Source organism: Choloepus didactylus, chromosome 9, assembly GCF_015220235.1.
Source record: "Choloepus didactylus isolate mChoDid1 chromosome 9, mChoDid1.pri, whole genome shotgun sequence".
In the NCBI taxonomy this organism is placed as follows: Eukaryota; Metazoa; Chordata; class Mammalia; order Pilosa; family Megalonychidae; genus Choloepus; species Choloepus didactylus.
This window is the reverse complement of record NC_051315.1, coordinates 130,493,208-130,509,725: the sequence shown is the minus strand read 5'-3', so window position 1 is coordinate 130,509,725 and position 16,518 is coordinate 130,493,208. Positions and strand designations below refer to the sequence as shown.

General features: G+C 53.4%; 1 protein-coding gene across 1 annotated transcript; it reads left to right on the top strand.

Annotated features, from left to right (window-relative positions):
• The first annotated feature begins 265 nt into the window (after positions 1 to 265).
• LOC119543866 lies at positions 266 to 16,294 on the top strand. The gene is made up of 7 exons (XM_037848687.1): positions 266 to 304; positions 1,865 to 2,043; positions 8,638 to 8,761; positions 9,548 to 9,618; positions 12,013 to 12,119; positions 13,425 to 13,600; positions 14,216 to 16,294. The coding sequence occupies exons 1-7, from the start codon at positions 266 to 268 to the stop codon at positions 14,282 to 14,284; spliced, it is 765 nt and encodes a 254-aa protein (XP_037704615.1). The 3' UTR covers positions 14,285 to 16,294.
• The last annotated feature ends 224 nt before the right edge of the window (positions 16,295 to 16,518 follow it).

Here is a 16,518-nt window from a genome sequence, read left to right as displayed (position 1 = left end):
CGGGGGCTTGAACTCTGGCAAAGCCACAAAGATTGGGAGGGAGTGCAGAGACAGTGGTGCTCCTCCTTACCCAACTGATTACATGGGGAAAATGAGAGGAGGAGGGGATGTTGACGGTGACTCTGAGAGTTCAGACCTGTGACAGTGAGGGGGGACATGCTTCTTAGGGGGGTCTGGAAACTCCAGAAGAGGAACAGATCTGTTTGGGGGAAGGAAGCAAGGAAAAGAAGGCATTCTGGTTTTGGATTTAAAGTGCTGTTGGAAAATGACCATCAGGCAGAGTGAACTGGACTTTGATCCTCAGGTAAGAGACCAAGGCTGGAAAGATGAGGGGGAAATGAGAGCTGACCCTGGGAGAAAGATATCCATGGGGAGGGTAGAGAGGGAGAACTGGGCTGAGGGGTTACTTATGCCAAATGGCAACTGGGGCATAAGCAGTCAGGTAAGGAGACTTAAGAGGAGCTGGGGAAAAGAGGTGATTCCTCAGAGCCTGGGGACAGAGAATGGCAATTAGAGGGTAGGGGTCAGTGGCATCAAAGACTGTGGCAGTGCAAAGGGGACAGCCTGAGAGGAAGTTGCCAGACTAAAGCCAGAGGTAATGGTGAACAAAAAGAAAGTAGAACATACTTGATATTCCCCCTTCCTTCCTTCCTTCCTTCCTTCCCTCCTTCCCTCCCTCCCTCCATCCATCCATTCATGCATCCATCCTTCCTTCCTTCCTTCCATCCATTCATCCATCCATCCACCTATCCATCCATCCATCCAGCCAGCCATCCAGCCAGCCACCCATCCACCCATCCATCTATCCAACAAACTCATGTTAAAGCCTGCCATGGTCCAACACTGATTTCACATTAGGGAGTAAAACAGAAGTGTTCCTGCATTTTGTTGGCAACAGTTACTCGCTCCCCTCAAACCCCAAGATGCTTGGGTTCAATGATCAAGTTCTCTCTTTGATCACATGAAAAGGTAATAGTAAAGGTAACAGCTACCATTCGTCAAGCACTTGTTTGGGGTGGATCTCTATGCTTTGTATGTTATGAACTTTCTATCATTTAATCCAGCACTAACACTATAAGGTAGGAACTGTCCAGAGGTGAGGTGATCCAGGCCGAGAGAGGTTATGCATTTTGCCAGAGCGTGCGGTGGTGCTGGGATTCACACCCAGCTCGTACATCCCCAAAGCCGATGGCCACTCACCGAGTCTCACTGCTTCAACCCATGTTCTCATAATTTTTTTCATTATCCCAAGGAGAGAGGAGTTCCCCTGTCCTAATCTAGATGTCAGAGTTTATTTTCTCACAGAAGTGATGCTGGAGATGATGTTGAGGAGAACTGGAAAGGTGAAAATGGTAATATATTTTGTGCACATTATTGGACAAAGATACATCTATGGGTTCTTTTTGGAACATAGTTTCTATGGGAAAATGCATTTTAAGGGCCAAAGGACTGACTTGGAAACATAGTCCTGGAACTCAGCCTGTGTTTAAATCAGGGACTGTCTGTAACTGTAAAATTGTTTGTTTACTTTGAATGTGGACCTAACTGGACTTTCTCTTTCTCACTCTTGTTCCTCCTCTGACTCAATTTTTTCATTTCATTATGTGGTGCAAAGACCCCAGGCCTCCTGTCCTAGCTAACTGGCAAAACCCACGCTGTCCCCAGCAGAGTATATATTTTCATAAATACCCCCTAGAGATTTATTTCATCACTACGGAAAATGAAATTCTGTTTTCCTAAGTGACGGGATGTGTTTATCCAGGGACTCCTAGTGGGCTCAAGAGCCGTGGCCAGATTGTTCTGGAAATTCTCTGTGTAACATAAGGAGCCGAGCCCTCCCTGAACATGTGACTTGCCACGGGAGCCAAGTCTGGACGGATGTGCAGCTGTGTGTTCTGCACACGCTGAGCTGTACATACAGCACAGATGGTTCCGCTCCTTGGATGTCTCAGGCGTTGAGGCGGAGGAGGGCCTGCTGGAGCTGCGGTTTGGCCCTCCTAGCCAAAGTCAGTCATGCCTGCTTTTAGCAGCCCACTCACACAGGTAGGACAGGTTTCCCACTAACTGCTCTGTGAATTCTGTGTCCCTATTTCTTACGCCAAATGGCTAGAGGAGCTGGGGACTTGTTGAGACTTTAACAAGGCTTGTGAGAACTGCAAAGGGGGTGAAGGGGAATGAGCCATTTTGGGAATTGCTGATGTTATGCCAGTGGCATTTGTCAAACGGTTTTATGGGCTTTGCAAGCCAGTAGATTGGAGCAGGGATGGCAAAGAGCAAGGCACTTGCCACCACCACCCCCTCTTCTACCAGTGACAGGCATGGCTGATTGATCATGATGCTTTTCTCTCCCTGTGCCAGGATGCGGCCTCAGACAGTGCCGTGATCAATTAGCCATGTCTGTCTCTTGGGAGAGGAGTGTGGGTGGCAGTGCTGATAGAGAATTTACTCATTGTCTAGCATTTCCTTGCATCTCCTTTACTGACAACAGTTTATTAGTATGTAGGGAGCATTTAATTTGGGATCCTTCCAAAGCAGAGCCTGAGGTGAGAACTTGAATGTGCAAGTCACTGACGTGGGAGGTGATCCCAGGGAGAGCTGGTACGGGAGGGACAGAGAGACAGGGCGATCGGACGAACAAGTGTTACCCCAGTCTCCCTGGGGACCCTCCTCCCAGGAGGCGAGAAGGCGGGACATCTATTTGCCACCTCCCTTTAGCCCCTCTCTCTGGGCCTGCCCTCCGAGGCCCTGTGTCTTCTTCTGTCTGCAGAAAGGCAGAGCCACCGGGGTATGGGGTGGGAAGGCAGGAAGAGGGGCATGCCTGGGGGCATGGGCTGGGCACAGTCTGCCCGAGAGGTGCAGTTTTCTCAGGCAGGGTGGGGAACTGGAGAGAACCCCGGGTCTGGGTTGCAGAGATCCGGCCGGAGCACCTGCCTGGCTGCTGCAGCCCTGGAGAAGATTCCCAGCGTCTCTGAACCCCAGCTCCCTCCCCTGTGACATGGCAGCTGCCATTCCTGCCTGCAACCTCCAGAAGTGCTTTGCAGATTTCAAAGATCTCTCTGAAAGTCTGTGTGAAGCTAGGTTGTGGCTACTTGTCTCCCTTTCCTTATAGTCTGATCCTCCATGTGATTTTGGACGATCCCCCTCACTTCCCACCCAGGCTGAGCCAATGGAGGTATCCCCTCCTCCTGGCCCCAGTGATTGGCCCAGTAGAAGCAATGGAGTCTCTCCTTCTCCCCAGAGATGGGCTCAGGAGGGGCATGTGACCCAAGCAGGGCCAATGGGAGTCTTCCCTGGGATTGCTGAGTGGGCACTGGGACAGGAGACCTCTGCTCCCTCCAGGAGGAGGCCGTTGTTTGCTGGGGTCCCAGTGTGTTGAGGAGAGCACCTGTGGGGAGAGCCAAGCAGAGCGGGAGGATGGAGAGAGGCAGAGTGCCCTGGTGGCCTGCACTGAGTGCCTGGACCCAGCTGTGGCTGAGACTGGTGCCACCCTGGAGTGCTCCTGGTGGGCAAGTCTTTGAGCCTGAGTCGTTGGAACTGGGGTTTCTGGGACACGCAGCTGAGACTGTCCTCCCTTGGGAGTAGAGGCATCTGGAAGTGACAACCAGCAGGCTGGACAGGCTCTGGGTTTTATTTGTTCCCACTGAAGGATCTGGAAGCAACTGCTGCCTGGTAACCAGGCATTAGCAGGCCCGCTGGGCACCACGGGGAGACCTTGCAGCTTGTCCCCCCAATGCTCCCGGGCCCTTATCTGCCCCAGCCCTGCCCCCATGTCCTCCAGGTCTCCTTTCCCTGCCCTGCCCTGGGCTGTTCCCATTTACTGGGTCTGTGATTCATCCCCAGCCTCCAGGAGGAACTAATCCCTGCTGGTGACTCAAGAGGCCTCTCCCAGGGGACACTTTGCAGCTTCGTAGTAAAATCTGCTCTTTCTCACACTTTCTCCCAAGTAGCCGGAATCGGGGAGGATAGTGAGTGAGCAGCCCAGATGTCAGGAGTCTTGTCTCAGTGGGCTGTGTGAAACTGCTTCGATATCTTAATGTAGGATAAATCCCTACATTTATGCAAATTTTTCTATTACATTGTATATTGCCATTTCATTTATCATTAAGTAATGTTTTCACACACCCCCTCCCCCCAGTTTTGGTTCAGCATTCCAAGGCGACAGTCTTGGTTTAGCCGTGAGGTCTTAGCCCACCTCACCCCTCTGGGTCCCAGTGTGACCAGCAGGGCCTAGGTCAGAGGGCTGGGAATTTGAGGCCAGGGGTGGGCTCCCAAATCACACCCACCTGTCTCCCTCCCCAGCCCAGGGACTTTACTTCTCTTCTCGCCTGTCTGCAAGACCCTCCTTCCCTCTCCTCTCAGAGGAAACATTACCCCAGGGCCCGCCCCAGCACCAGCTCCTGCCTGGGACCTTCCTGGGCTTCCAGCCAGACCAAGGGTCCCTGCTTGCCCCCCGGCCCTGCACCCCCATCGCACCTCCCAGCCCTCAACCCTGCTCCCCTCACGCTGCTGTCAGGGGCTCCTGCTGAGGCTGCTTTGTGGGGGGAGGGATGGCCATGCACAGAGCATCACGTCCCGCACACAGTAGGTGCTCAATAAGCAGCGGTTGGGTCTGGATGGCCTGGGAGACACTGGTGGGAACTGGGATCTGCTCCCAGGAAGGTGGGGCCTGGCCCCGTCCCGCACCCCACCTTCCGGGAAGGAGCGGCGCTCCAAGTTTGCAGAGATGTTCCCCAGCTGCTTTTCGTTTTCACAGGGGCCTTCAGAGGAAGTGGGACCCAGCTGCAGCAGGAGGGGTCTCGGGTTAAAAGTGAAGGAGACGCTGCCTCTGGCAGAGACAGATGCTGGATGTGGCTTTTCTGGGGCCGTATGACGGGAGGGGGGCCCCTGGAGGGGGGGGGCGGGGGTCCCCAGAGATGGCCCCGGCCTCAGAGCTCAGGGGGTGGAGCCAGCACTTCATCCTCCAGTGCAGGGAAGTCACGAGGGTCTTCCCCGCGGCCCCACGTGCCTCCGCCTGCACCACCAGACTAGCAGAGGTGAAGGGGCAAGGGTGCGGGATGGGCTATTGGTCAGAGTTTCAGCTGAGCCTCTTTGGGGTTCTCAGGGGCTTGCTGGTGTGTTTGTAGCAGCGGCAGCCACAGTGGGGCTCGACAGCAGGAGAAGAAGTGGCTTCAGGGCTGCTAAGAGCTGAGGCTGGGGGTTTCCTTCTATAATAATGTCAGTTAACGTGTGCCCAGCACTGGGCGAGAGGCTCCACACACATCACTCATCTAATACCCTCAGTGGCTCTGAGAGCTAAGTTGGAATATTAACAAATTTTATGGATAAGGAAAGAGAGTGTTTCAGCAGAGCAGTTACCCCCTGGGTCTGCTCGAGCCCAGCGCTGTCCAGTAGAACTTTCCATGCGGTAGGAAAGCCACCAGCCACGAGTGCCACTGAGCACAGGAAATATGGCACTGTTACTGAGAAGCTGAATCTCTAATTTTATTTGATTTTTATTAGTTGACACAAATTTAAACAGCCCCAGTGGCTAGTGGGGAGCATTTGGGTCCCATGGAAGCCCTCTGTCCCAGCCCTCAGCCCAGCTTGAACTCGAGGCCCAGGCAGGAGTGGGGGCCTCACCTCCCCAGTCCCGGGGATTGGTCCCAGGTGGCCCAAGACCCAGCAGGCGCCAGGGTCCACCCCCACTGCCTCCCCCAGGGCGTTTGGAAGGGGAACTGAGAGAGAGGAGCCCTGTCCCTCCCTTGGGGACAGTAGGGCAGGGCAAGGGGCAGCCGTGGGCAGCAAGTCCTTCGAGAGCCGGAGCTGACACGGGGAGGCAGGCAGAGCCGGGGTGTGGGGGGCGGCCGGGGGAGTCCAGGCAGTGGGAGCCACGAATGCAGCCATTGGGAAGGTGCCGGGGAGCTGGGAAGGGCTGCCCAGTGGCTGAAGGGTGTCCCCCCAAGTTCATGTCCACCCAGGACCTCAGAATTTGACCTTATTTGGAGATAGGGTCTTCAGAGATGTGGGCAAGTGAAGATGAGGGCCTCCTGGGTGAGGGTGGCCTAGTCCTTGTAGGATGAGGACAGACACACAGATGCACAGAGGAGAAGCCCAGGTGGCTGTGGGAGCAGGGGCTGCAGTGATGCACCCACAAGCCAAGGGACACCTGGAGCCCTCAGAAGCTGGAAGAGGCTGGGAAGACCCCTCCTAGGGCTTCGGGGGGAGCAGGGGCTGCCGCCACCTCGGTTCCGGGCTCGGCCTCCGCGACTGTGGTGGGGTAAATGCCCGCTGTTTCACGCCACCCGACTTGCGGTAACGCGACACAGCAGCCCCAGGAAGCGAGTCCAGGCCTCCCTGCCGGGCCACTGCCTCGTTCCTGGTTTTGGCCTTATTGCCGGATAGTCGGCAGCCTGCAGGGAGGTGCTGGGTGCTGGGCCCCCACCTTGTTTATCTCCCTCATCCTTGGGCTCGCTGGCCAGTCGGTCCCTGACCCGCAGCTAGTGCCGGACCCCGGACACCCCTGCGCGTCTCTCCAACGATCACGCTTACACTTTTTCCAACACTGTGTCCCTGCCTTAAGAAAACGTCTTTTGGCACCAAATTATCAATTATACGCGTGGTATGAAAACTTCCCGAGCTGCTTCCCTCCGCGACTGAAACAGATGTGTCCATCGACGGAGGTCAGAACTCAGAGGGTCTCCGTCAGCTTCCAGTAGCGAAGCCTTCCACGGCCATCGGCACCGGGGGCGTGGGCCTGGCCAGGGCGTCCCTGCTGCCCGCTGTGCCCTGGCCGCTTCCTCTCAGGGGCGGCTGAGCCGTCTCCTCTCACTCAGGCGGACAGCCACAGCCCTGGCCAGGCCACCTCCAGGGGCCTCCGTGAGCCGGTTCCCCCGTACCCTCCCACCTCGCTTTCCGGAACATTCCTTCTCATTGCCTCAGCCTCGTACCCTCCCACCTCACTTTCTGGAACGTTCCCTCTCATTGCCTCAGCCAGGCCTCCGTGGGCCCCTCATGGTCCTCACAGGAGCTGCCCCACGTGCCCAGTGCTCCTCTCACTCACTTCGTTCCTTCCTTCCCTCCTTCCTTTCTCCCATCCTTCCTTCCTGTCCCCGGTCTTCTTAGCAAGGCCAACTCTAAACCCTCACTCCCGAGGGCAGTGCCCGGCGTGTGGAAGGTTCTAGAGACTGCTTGTTGAGCACATGGGGACAGCATAGCCGCTTTAGGGCATGAGAAGAATCGACTTTACCAGCGTGTGAAAGCAGCAGGAGGGTGTATTTCACTGGCTTGGGGATTCTGAGGGCTCCCTGAGACGCGAGTGAAGTAATGCACCAGACTAACAGCATTTGGTGAAACTGGTGGCAAAGCAGCGGCAGCGTGGGTGAGGGAACTGAGGAGAAAGACCAGGCGGCCTTTCCGATCCACACAGGAGCCCCTTGGGCCTGTTTGCCTCCAGTTGACTTGTGTAAACACAACACATTTTGGGCCCGGCCCCTGCTCCCAGCGGAATGTGTTGGTGCGGCCTGGGCCAAACAGGAAATAGTCTGGTTTCTGGAAAATGCTTTCTTCATCCTTGACAGAAGTGCTCACTTAGCTGATCTCGATGTGGATGTGGGGAAGCTGGGGGGAGAGAGCGAGGATTCTGAGGAGGCCACCGGCATGCAGGGCCTTTCTCAGGCTCACAAATGACGGACCACGTGTGTCCCTTACTGGGGTCAAAACGGGAGGCTGGAGCCAAAGTGCACACGTGCTCCCTCCTGCTTCAAGACATTTGGGAGGAGAGAGAGAGAGAGGAAGGGGGTTGGGAGGAGGGAGGGGGAGAGGGGGTGATGAAGGAGGGGGGAAAGGGAAGGAGAGGGGAGTTAAGGAGGGGAGGAGGGGGGCAGGTGGTCTGAGAGGCACCCCTGCCCAGGCAGGTTGAAGGCCCGAGCTCTGAGGGTCCCACAGGTCAAATCCCCACCCCGTTGTAGGGGAGGGGAAATAACGGGACAGTTGAACAAATAAAACTTCCCACTCAAAATGGGACACAACTTATCATGTTCCCCCCACCCCCCCATGCCAGTTTGGATGTATTATGTCTGCCAAATGCCATGTTCTTTGAGGCAGTCTTGTGGGGGCAGAGGTATTAGTGTTGATTAGGTTGGAATCCTTTGAGTGTTTCCACGGAGACGTGACTCAGTCAACTGTGGGCAAGACCTTTGACTGGGTAATTTCCAGGGAGGTGTTACCCCACCATTCAGGGTGGGTCTGAATTGAATCACTGGCGTCCTAGAAAAGTGTTCACAGGCAGAAGGAGGCACCGCAGCCAAGAGAGACACTTTGAAGAACGCACAGGAGCTGAGAGAGGAGCTGGAGCACAACCTGGGATCAGCAGATGCCAGCCACGTGCTTTCCCAGCTGACAGAGGTTTTCCGGATGCCCCTGGCCGCCCTTTGGTGAAGGTATACTTGCGCTGATGCCTTCATTTGGACATTTTTATGGCCTTCAGACTGTAACTTTGTAACCAAACAAACCCCCTTTATAAAACCGGTCCATTTCTGGTATTTTGCATAATGGCAGCATTAGCAAATCGCAGCACTGCCCCTCCTACCCTTTTTTTTTTAAGTGGAAGGATAAGTCTCCTCCCTCAGCCTTCTGCAGGGATGTTTCTCTCTCTTGCAGCCTGGGGAAGATCCGCTCGGACCAGGAACTGTCCGGGGACAAGAAGGACCACGTGCTCGTGGACAGGGCTGGCCGCTGTCCTCCGCCCCCACCGTCTGGGCCTGGGTGGGCTCCCCTGTCACGGGTCAGGGCTGAGACCTGGGGGTCCCTGGAGTCCGGCTGTCCCCCACGCTCACCCGTCCTCTGAGCTGACGCCGTGCTGAGGGCCCTTGGCGTGGGATGGAGTGTAACCAATGGTCCCTGGGTCCAGGCCTCCTGGGCATCTTTCTCTACTCGTAACTCAAAAGCCAGAGGGGCCTGGGGGCGCTGGTGCTTGGTGAAGCCCTCATCTGGGCCTGGGGGCCTGGGCCCAGCCCCTCCCTCCATGTTCTTCAAGAAGCCCCTCCAAGGGCAGGCCTGAAAGAAAATACTGGAATACGATGGCCCCTCCACCACCCTGAGAAACCCCACTGGCACCCTGTCTTGGGAGTCCTTCCTGAGGGCTTTGAGGGTCCCATGTCGCTTGTCCCCAGCCCCCTCCCCAGGGAGGGGTCTTGGTTCCCTGAGATACTGGAAGCGTGCTTGGCAAGGGTCAGCTCGGGGGACAACTGGAGAGCTTTCCTTCCTGGGGCATGCTGCCCTCGGCCATCCTGGTTGGAAGGGAAAGCGGGCCCAGCCCCTGGCCCAGGCAGGCTGAGGGAGCGCTGAGGGCACCTGTCTCGTGCAGTATGGCCAGTGAGCGCTCGGACGAGGTCAGGAAGCTCCGAGCTGCCTGTCGTCTTTTGCTCCTGCTGGAATGCCCACCCGGGAGGGCAGGGGCTTGCCTGCTTTGTTGACCCCTTTGTGCCCAAGGCCTAGAACAGGGCAGGGCCAGGGGTTGGGCAAGTGCTTGTGACTCATCAAATGAACATATGAACCATTTCTGTGCCAGCCCCTCGAGTGCCAAAGCATCGGCTCAAAGAGCCAGCCCGGGAGGATTAAAGGGCAGACCTTCCACTCCAGGTGGGCACCACCCCTTCCCGGCTGTGGGTCCAGGCCTGTTCCTCGACCTTTCAGGCCTCGGTTTCCCTCTCAGAGAAATGTGGGAACAAGGGGCAAAGGAGCAAGGGGCATGAGTGGGAACGCAACGTGACGGCCTGGGCAAATGTGGGCGCTCGTTTTTGGCTGGGGAAGCACGATGAGGGGTGTTTATCAGAAGGGCATGTTGTGGCACATTGCTGTGAAATTACCCAGGGCACCTGCATCTCCTCTTTGGAAGGCCCTTGGTGGAAAGGGTCTTGATGGTTTGTTGGTGGAGAGCTGGTGCCTACACCCCACCGCTGAGGGGCTCTGGAAGTGCTGGCCCCTGGGGGGATACCTGGAAAGCAGACCTGGAGCAAGAGAGGAAGGAGGAGAAGGGGTGGAGAGCCACTCAGGAGGGCAGAGCAAGGTCAAGGTCAAGGTCAATGCAACCAGTCACTGCTCTTCCTTGCATCCCATTTTGAAAATAAAATAGTCACACATGCAATCAAAGTCATTACATTCCAAGCATAATTTTGCTCTCTTTGATTAGTAAGCTGCTTCTTTTCCTCCCCCAAGCCATTTTTATTTCACAGGTTCTACGTTTCTCTGGAATCCTGGATATACCGAGTTTCATGAGAAAGACTTTGGACTTACAATTAGTAGTAGATGCATTTGGACTTTTTTTTTTTTGTCTTAGTTGGGAAAAAAAGCCTCTTCATTAAAAACCATAATATCGCTGTCTTAAAATAAATATTCACAGAGGCTGTTTCTTAGTACAAAGGATGTGATGGTTAATGTTAGGTTCAGAGCCATTCAAGAATTCACACAATGCAGTGAGTCAAAGTTTAAGTATAAAGTCTAACATTTATTAGAGGAAGAAAGCAGGTGGGAGCCAGCAGAAAAGAAGAAAAAGATAATGGCTCCCGCTCTCTATCTGAGAGCAGCATTCTTTAACGAAAAAAGGAACCCACGTTGGGGAGGGTGTCTGCTGTGATGTTCTGTGCCTCGGTTGGGTGAGTGCCTATCTAGTTTTGGGCTGATTGGTTGGTAGAATTCTGAGACAATATTCTTTTTAGGAAAGCAGCTGCGTTATCTAACTGGGGAGAGCAGGCCTTCTTGGTTGTTTATTTTATGGGCATCTCTGACCTTGCCTTATCCACCTTTGAGGGGACACTGTGGCTGGAACAGCCTTGAACAGCCTTCATTCTTTAGTTTATGGGGCACCTGTTTTCTTGTGAGATAAGCTGTGGGGCCCCTGAGTTAGAAACTCCTTCTACATGTTAGTTTCTTCTGGAATCTAACAGTTAAGTTCATGTGTCAGCTTGGCCAGGTCATAGTGTCCAGTCATTTGGTCAAATAAGCACTGGCCTGATGGTTACTGTGAGGATATTTCAGGATTTAAAGCACTAGTCGGTTGATTGCATCTACCACAGATGAGTGACATCTACAATCAACAAAGGAGATTGCCGTCAGCAAGGAGGGGAGTCCCCTTTCCAAACAGTCAGAGGTCTTAAAGCCAGAACTGAGGATTTCAGCAATTAGAAAGAAGAATTCCTGCCTTGACTTCAGCCAGCTAGCTTCTCCTGGGGAATTCAGCTACACCTTTGTCAGTTTCCAAATTGCAACCTGTTCTATCTAATTCGGACTTGCCAATCTCCAGAGTCCTGTGAGCCAATTGCTACACTAAATCCATAATACTTATGTACATATATATCTCCTGTTGTTTTTTTTTCTCTGGAGAACACTGACTAGCACAATTGGTTTCCGTTTTTCCTGGTTAGCCTGCCCCAAGTATTTCTCTTGCTTGCCGATGAAGTCCTTAGAGAAGAGGGGACTGTCTAGCTAACATTATAAGGTGAAAACAGTTTTATGTCTAGGTTTGACAGATCCTTGATGTCTTTGGCAATTAATGTGACTTGATGCTAAACTCTCATCTACAATAGTTGAATTCTAGATTAGCAGCCATAAATTAGGCTCTGTGACCTGATATCGCATCTCTTTTCCCCCTCCCTGATGAAGGAATGCTTTTTCTTTGGAAAGCCCAACAGAGGCATAAAAATAATATCACATGTAGTTCTCCTGTCACAAACCCTCTACTGAAAATAATAAAATTGAGAGTGTTCCCAGGGCTGTGGGTTATAATGGCTGCACGCATACTGAGTGCATAAAGCAATTTTATTTTTTGAAAGAAATAAATGATATTTTGGGAACGGATAGTTGCCCATGTGATATCAATCAAGCAGAAATATGAATATTTGTTATTCTAAGTTGATGAGTTACACTTTCCGTACTTTCAAAATCCCTGCTTCAATGTAGTAATTTGTCAAATTGAGAGCTCTGTTCATTCCTCCTTTTATTCTACAAATATTTTAGTGCCTTAAACGTGTCTTTCAGGTGTCAGGGGCTGGAGGCTGATGCACAGATGAAGATCCTGCTGCAAGGAGCTTATACTGTGGTGGAGAAGACAGCTGACAAACAAAGGAGCAGATTGCATCCGGAAGGTCGTTTCTGCTGGTGACAAGTGCCCCAGGGTGGTGTAGTTAGTGATTGGGGTAGGGGCTACCTGCTATGGGGGTTTCAGAGGAGGGGGCACTGGAGCTGAGATGTGAGGGTAAGAGGGTCACGGGCAGAAGATACAGCCGGTGCAGACGTCGTGAAGGGGGCCTGGCCTGCCTTCGGCTCTCCTGCTGCAGGAGCAGATCGTGCTCACGTCCACCAGTGCCCTTCCTGGTCCATGGCTGCATTCTTGCCCCCACTGGGGACTGAGCACATAGGGTACTGGTGTGGCCCATTCCTGAGGCTCGAGAACTTCCCTCTGGCCTGGCTGAGCCTCTCCTGAGGTTCCAACCACCCTGTCCTCTTTCCATCCCTGTCTCCTCTACTGGGTGCCAGACCTGCATCCCGGTCCAGGTGCTCCCTTCTTCCCTCTCCTATTCTCTCCCCTTTACCTTCCACAGGTGGCTCCCCCAATCAATCTCCTGCATGTTGTAGTGTAATAAAGAACTTGGCTGGTCTTTGTCCCAGATTCCTGGGCGGGAACCTCTACACCCTTGGAATTTCCCATGATAGGAATGTCTTTTGTTATTCTTGGTGGGCCCCAGACCACACCTGATAGTTCACACTAAGGAGAGGACTGAGGGTGGAGAGGTCAAGCCAGAAAGGTGATTAGGGGGCTGGGAGGTCATATCAGCCTGATCTCCTGGCAGAGGTGGGGGCTGGAGATTGAGTTCAACCATGGGGGCACTGACGTAACTGTTCCTGCCTACATAATGAGATCCCGTAAAAACCCGAGACACCTGAAGCTCAGGTGAGCTCCCTGGGTGGCCACGCACATCAGTGAGCCAGGACAGTGACACACTCTGGCTCCACGTGGAGAGGACATGGGAGCTCGTGTCTGAGACCCTCCCAGACCTCGTCTTCTGCGTCTCTTCTTTTGGCTTCTTCTGATTTGTCTCCTTTTTGCTATGAATAAAACCATTATTGTCAGGTATAGTGCTTTCCCGAGTTCTGTGAGTGATTCTAGTGAATTATTGAACCTGAAGAGGTGGTGGAAACCCTGAATTTGTAGCCAGTTGATCGGAAGTGTGGGTGGCCTGGGACCCCCGAGCTTGTGGCTGGGGTCTGGGTGAAAGCAGTCTCAGGGGGCAGTGCTCTCTCCCTGCGTGTCTTCTCTAACTCCAGGCAGCCGGACCCGGCACTGCGTTAGAGTGCGGTAGTGTCCTACGTTATTGCACATCTTGGCATCTGAACGTGAAAGACCCAAACTAACAGAGTCTGTTGGAATGAAATATGTATATTTTTAAAAGTGTCTCATGGCAGGGACATAAAAACGGCCATGGCTGGAGAACATCTGACCTACATCCATTTCAGAAGTTTACTGATGGAGGTTGCCCAGCTGTCTCCACATCATGTTTTATTGTCATGCTGGCATCCCAACAGAAGTTTCCTTCTTTTGTTTTCCTGTTACGGAATGCCGTTTGGGGTAAGCTTTCCCGGTCGTGGTTCAGATTTTGGTTCTGCCCGGGTCTTTTCTCTGTAGGGTCATCGGGCTCCCTACCCGGGCCTTTGAATACCTTTGCTCTAGTTCAGCTGCCCTTGCAACATTGTAACAACCCAGCCCGAAGGAACATCTGGGGAAATATTAGCTGGAGAGTCAGAACTGGGTGTTGCTTAATATGTGAGAAAAAATGCAGTGTTTTCTTCTCCAAAGAAGGCAAGCCACATGGCGCTCTGTCCATCAGGATTCAGGGAGGCCCTGGCCAGGGGTCTGGTGCCAGATCAGGCTGAACTCTTCTCCACTGCAGTTTACCCATGGGGACCCCACACTCCCCCAACCCCATGCCTTTGCCTGTGCGAGCCTCTGCATTTTGCCAGGCAGGAGGGGTCAGGCTGGGCAAACCAGCAGGCAGTCTGGCGCACAGGAAGCTGCCCAGCAGTCCGGTGACAGCAGGGGTGGCAGGGGCCAGTGGGACCCTGGGCAGGAATCCAGGGCGAGCCCCACCCAGTTTCACCAGTCGCCTCGGCTCTGGAGGGTGCAGGGCCAGCCGGGCTGCGGGGCTTGCTGCACCCGCCACTCACTACCTCTTTCCTTCATCAGGCACCTGAGTCTGTGCTGCCCACGGCAACTGCTGGTGAGAGGATGCCCCGGTGCCACCTCCCCGGCTGAGCTGCTCTGTACCCCTGCGATCCATAGACATTTGCTTTCATACCAATGCCCCGCGTGGAGGTGTCTATCCCATGAGGTGACTGTGCAGGAGCAAGTCACAGGGTGAGCAGGGCCCTGCCCAGTGCAGGGGTCCGTGTCTCCCGGGGCTGAGCAAATCCCCCCTGGATTCCCCACCCCACCCCTTGTGTGTGTGTACACAGTCCCTCTCATGGAATAGTGCAGATTCTGTTTCTCTGCAAAACTAGCAAAACCCCAATTGCCGGTGCATCTGAACTTGACAGACTAACAGAGTCTGTGTAAAGTGAGGAGAACATGAGGAAAGTTCAGAAATTGATCATTTAGCCAGAAACTGTCTTTTGAACAACTTTCCTCTTGGATGCTTGCATTATGGATCTGAAGGTTCCACTCGGATGTTCACTTATGACCTATTTCATGTGATGGAATGAATGATGGGCAATGGCGAGATCTGCAAATTTGTGGATTCAAGGAAAGTGTCAGGATGGAGCCCCTTTGAAGGATGAAGGCCGTGGACCTGAAGCAGGGGCTTAAGTGGAGGTGCACCTACTGATTCTCCTTTCCCCCAAATACCTGGCACTCAAACATCCCTCCCAGGCCACCCCACCTTCCCCTGCAAAACAAACCAACCAACCAACACAGGGAGAATGCTACTGATAAAAAAAATAGTAATGAGTTTTCTGGGGAGGTCTAGACGTTGGTGTGGCCTCTTTTGTGTGACTTTCCTCTTGGATGTTGATGAGGCATTTGCTGACTCCTTCCCCTGGGCCCTGGTCCTGGGTGACTATTTACTCCCAGTTTGCACGCCCTTCTGTGAGGTCCACTAGCCACTGGCCCCTCTTTCAACCCCAGGGCTCCCAAGCAGCTTTTTGTGCCTGGCTTTAAAAAGTGAACAGCCAGCCAGTGATCATCAGGTGTTTAAGGAAAACTGGAAATGCAAAAGGAAAGAACAAGGAAAACAATCAGATAAAAAATTCAGGGCAAAAGAGAATCCAGAGACAGATGTGGTTGCCCTGGAGATGTAGCAGCCAGATGTCCCTTCAAGAGCGAGCCCTCCCCCACAAAGCCCACAGCTTGCTGATGGGCTCTGGCTGAGGGTGCCTTCAGATTCTGCCTTGCTTTCAAGCTGAGGCCTAGGCTCCGTGGGCAGCCACCAGCAGAGGAGGGCAGTTGTACCATGGCTCTCCTTGTCTGGCCAGTGTGGGATCCTCCAAGGACAATATTCGTACTGGAGCTCCCCCAAAGGCTGGTGGAGGCTTTCTCAGGAATCCACCACCGTCTGAGGCTCCTTCTCCACAGTCTTCCTTCCTCCCCCATCTCCTGGCACAGGTGTCAGACCTGCCTTGCATTCTGAAGCCTCTCCCTGTCTTCTCCTGCTCCTTCTCCCCTTCATCTTTCACGGGATCATATCTCATAACTCCTTTGCATTTCTGTTTTTGCTTCTGCTTTGCAGAGGACCCAAGAATTGGGTTTAGGAACTGGATCGCCCACAGCCTGGCTGGCAAGGAGGACCCCATCCCCAGGGGTATGGATAATCCCTGGCACAGAGTGGTGGCACAGATGTTGATGATTTTAGTGGTGCTGACTTGGAAGGATGTCCCAGTGAAGGGAGATGCCCTGCCTAGTGATGAGTCCAGCTGTCGAAATGCTCATAAGCACAGTGGAAATGCAGCTGATTCCGAGTCACTGATGTCCTATGGAGGGATAATGGGAAACTGGGGGTGGTTAATAAACATTTAGAGCCTAAAAATGAAGGGCCTCACTGAGCTTGCACAGAGGCCCTTATCTCCTATAGTGGAGACAACACAGCAGAGGAGGAACTCAGGATCTTGTAATGGGGCTGCCGAGGTTCAGTGATGGTTGGCTGCTCAGTGGAGGTAGTTCAGGGCTGTGCCAGTTTGGATGTATTATGTCCCCCAAAATGCCATGTTCTTTAATGCAATCTTGTGGGGGCAGATGTATTAGTGTTTGTGATGGTTGGGTTCATGTATCAACTTGGCCAGGTGATGGTACCCAGGTATCTGGTCCAGCAAGCACTGGCCTAATCATTACTTCAAGGCTGGTTTATTAAATCATCAGTTGGCTGCAGCTGTGACTGATGACATCCACGAAGGGCATGTCTTCCACAATGAGAGTATGTAATCAGCTGGATTTAATCCAATCAGTTGAAGACTTTTAAGCGAGACAGATAGAGGACCTTCACTTCTTCTTCAGCTAAA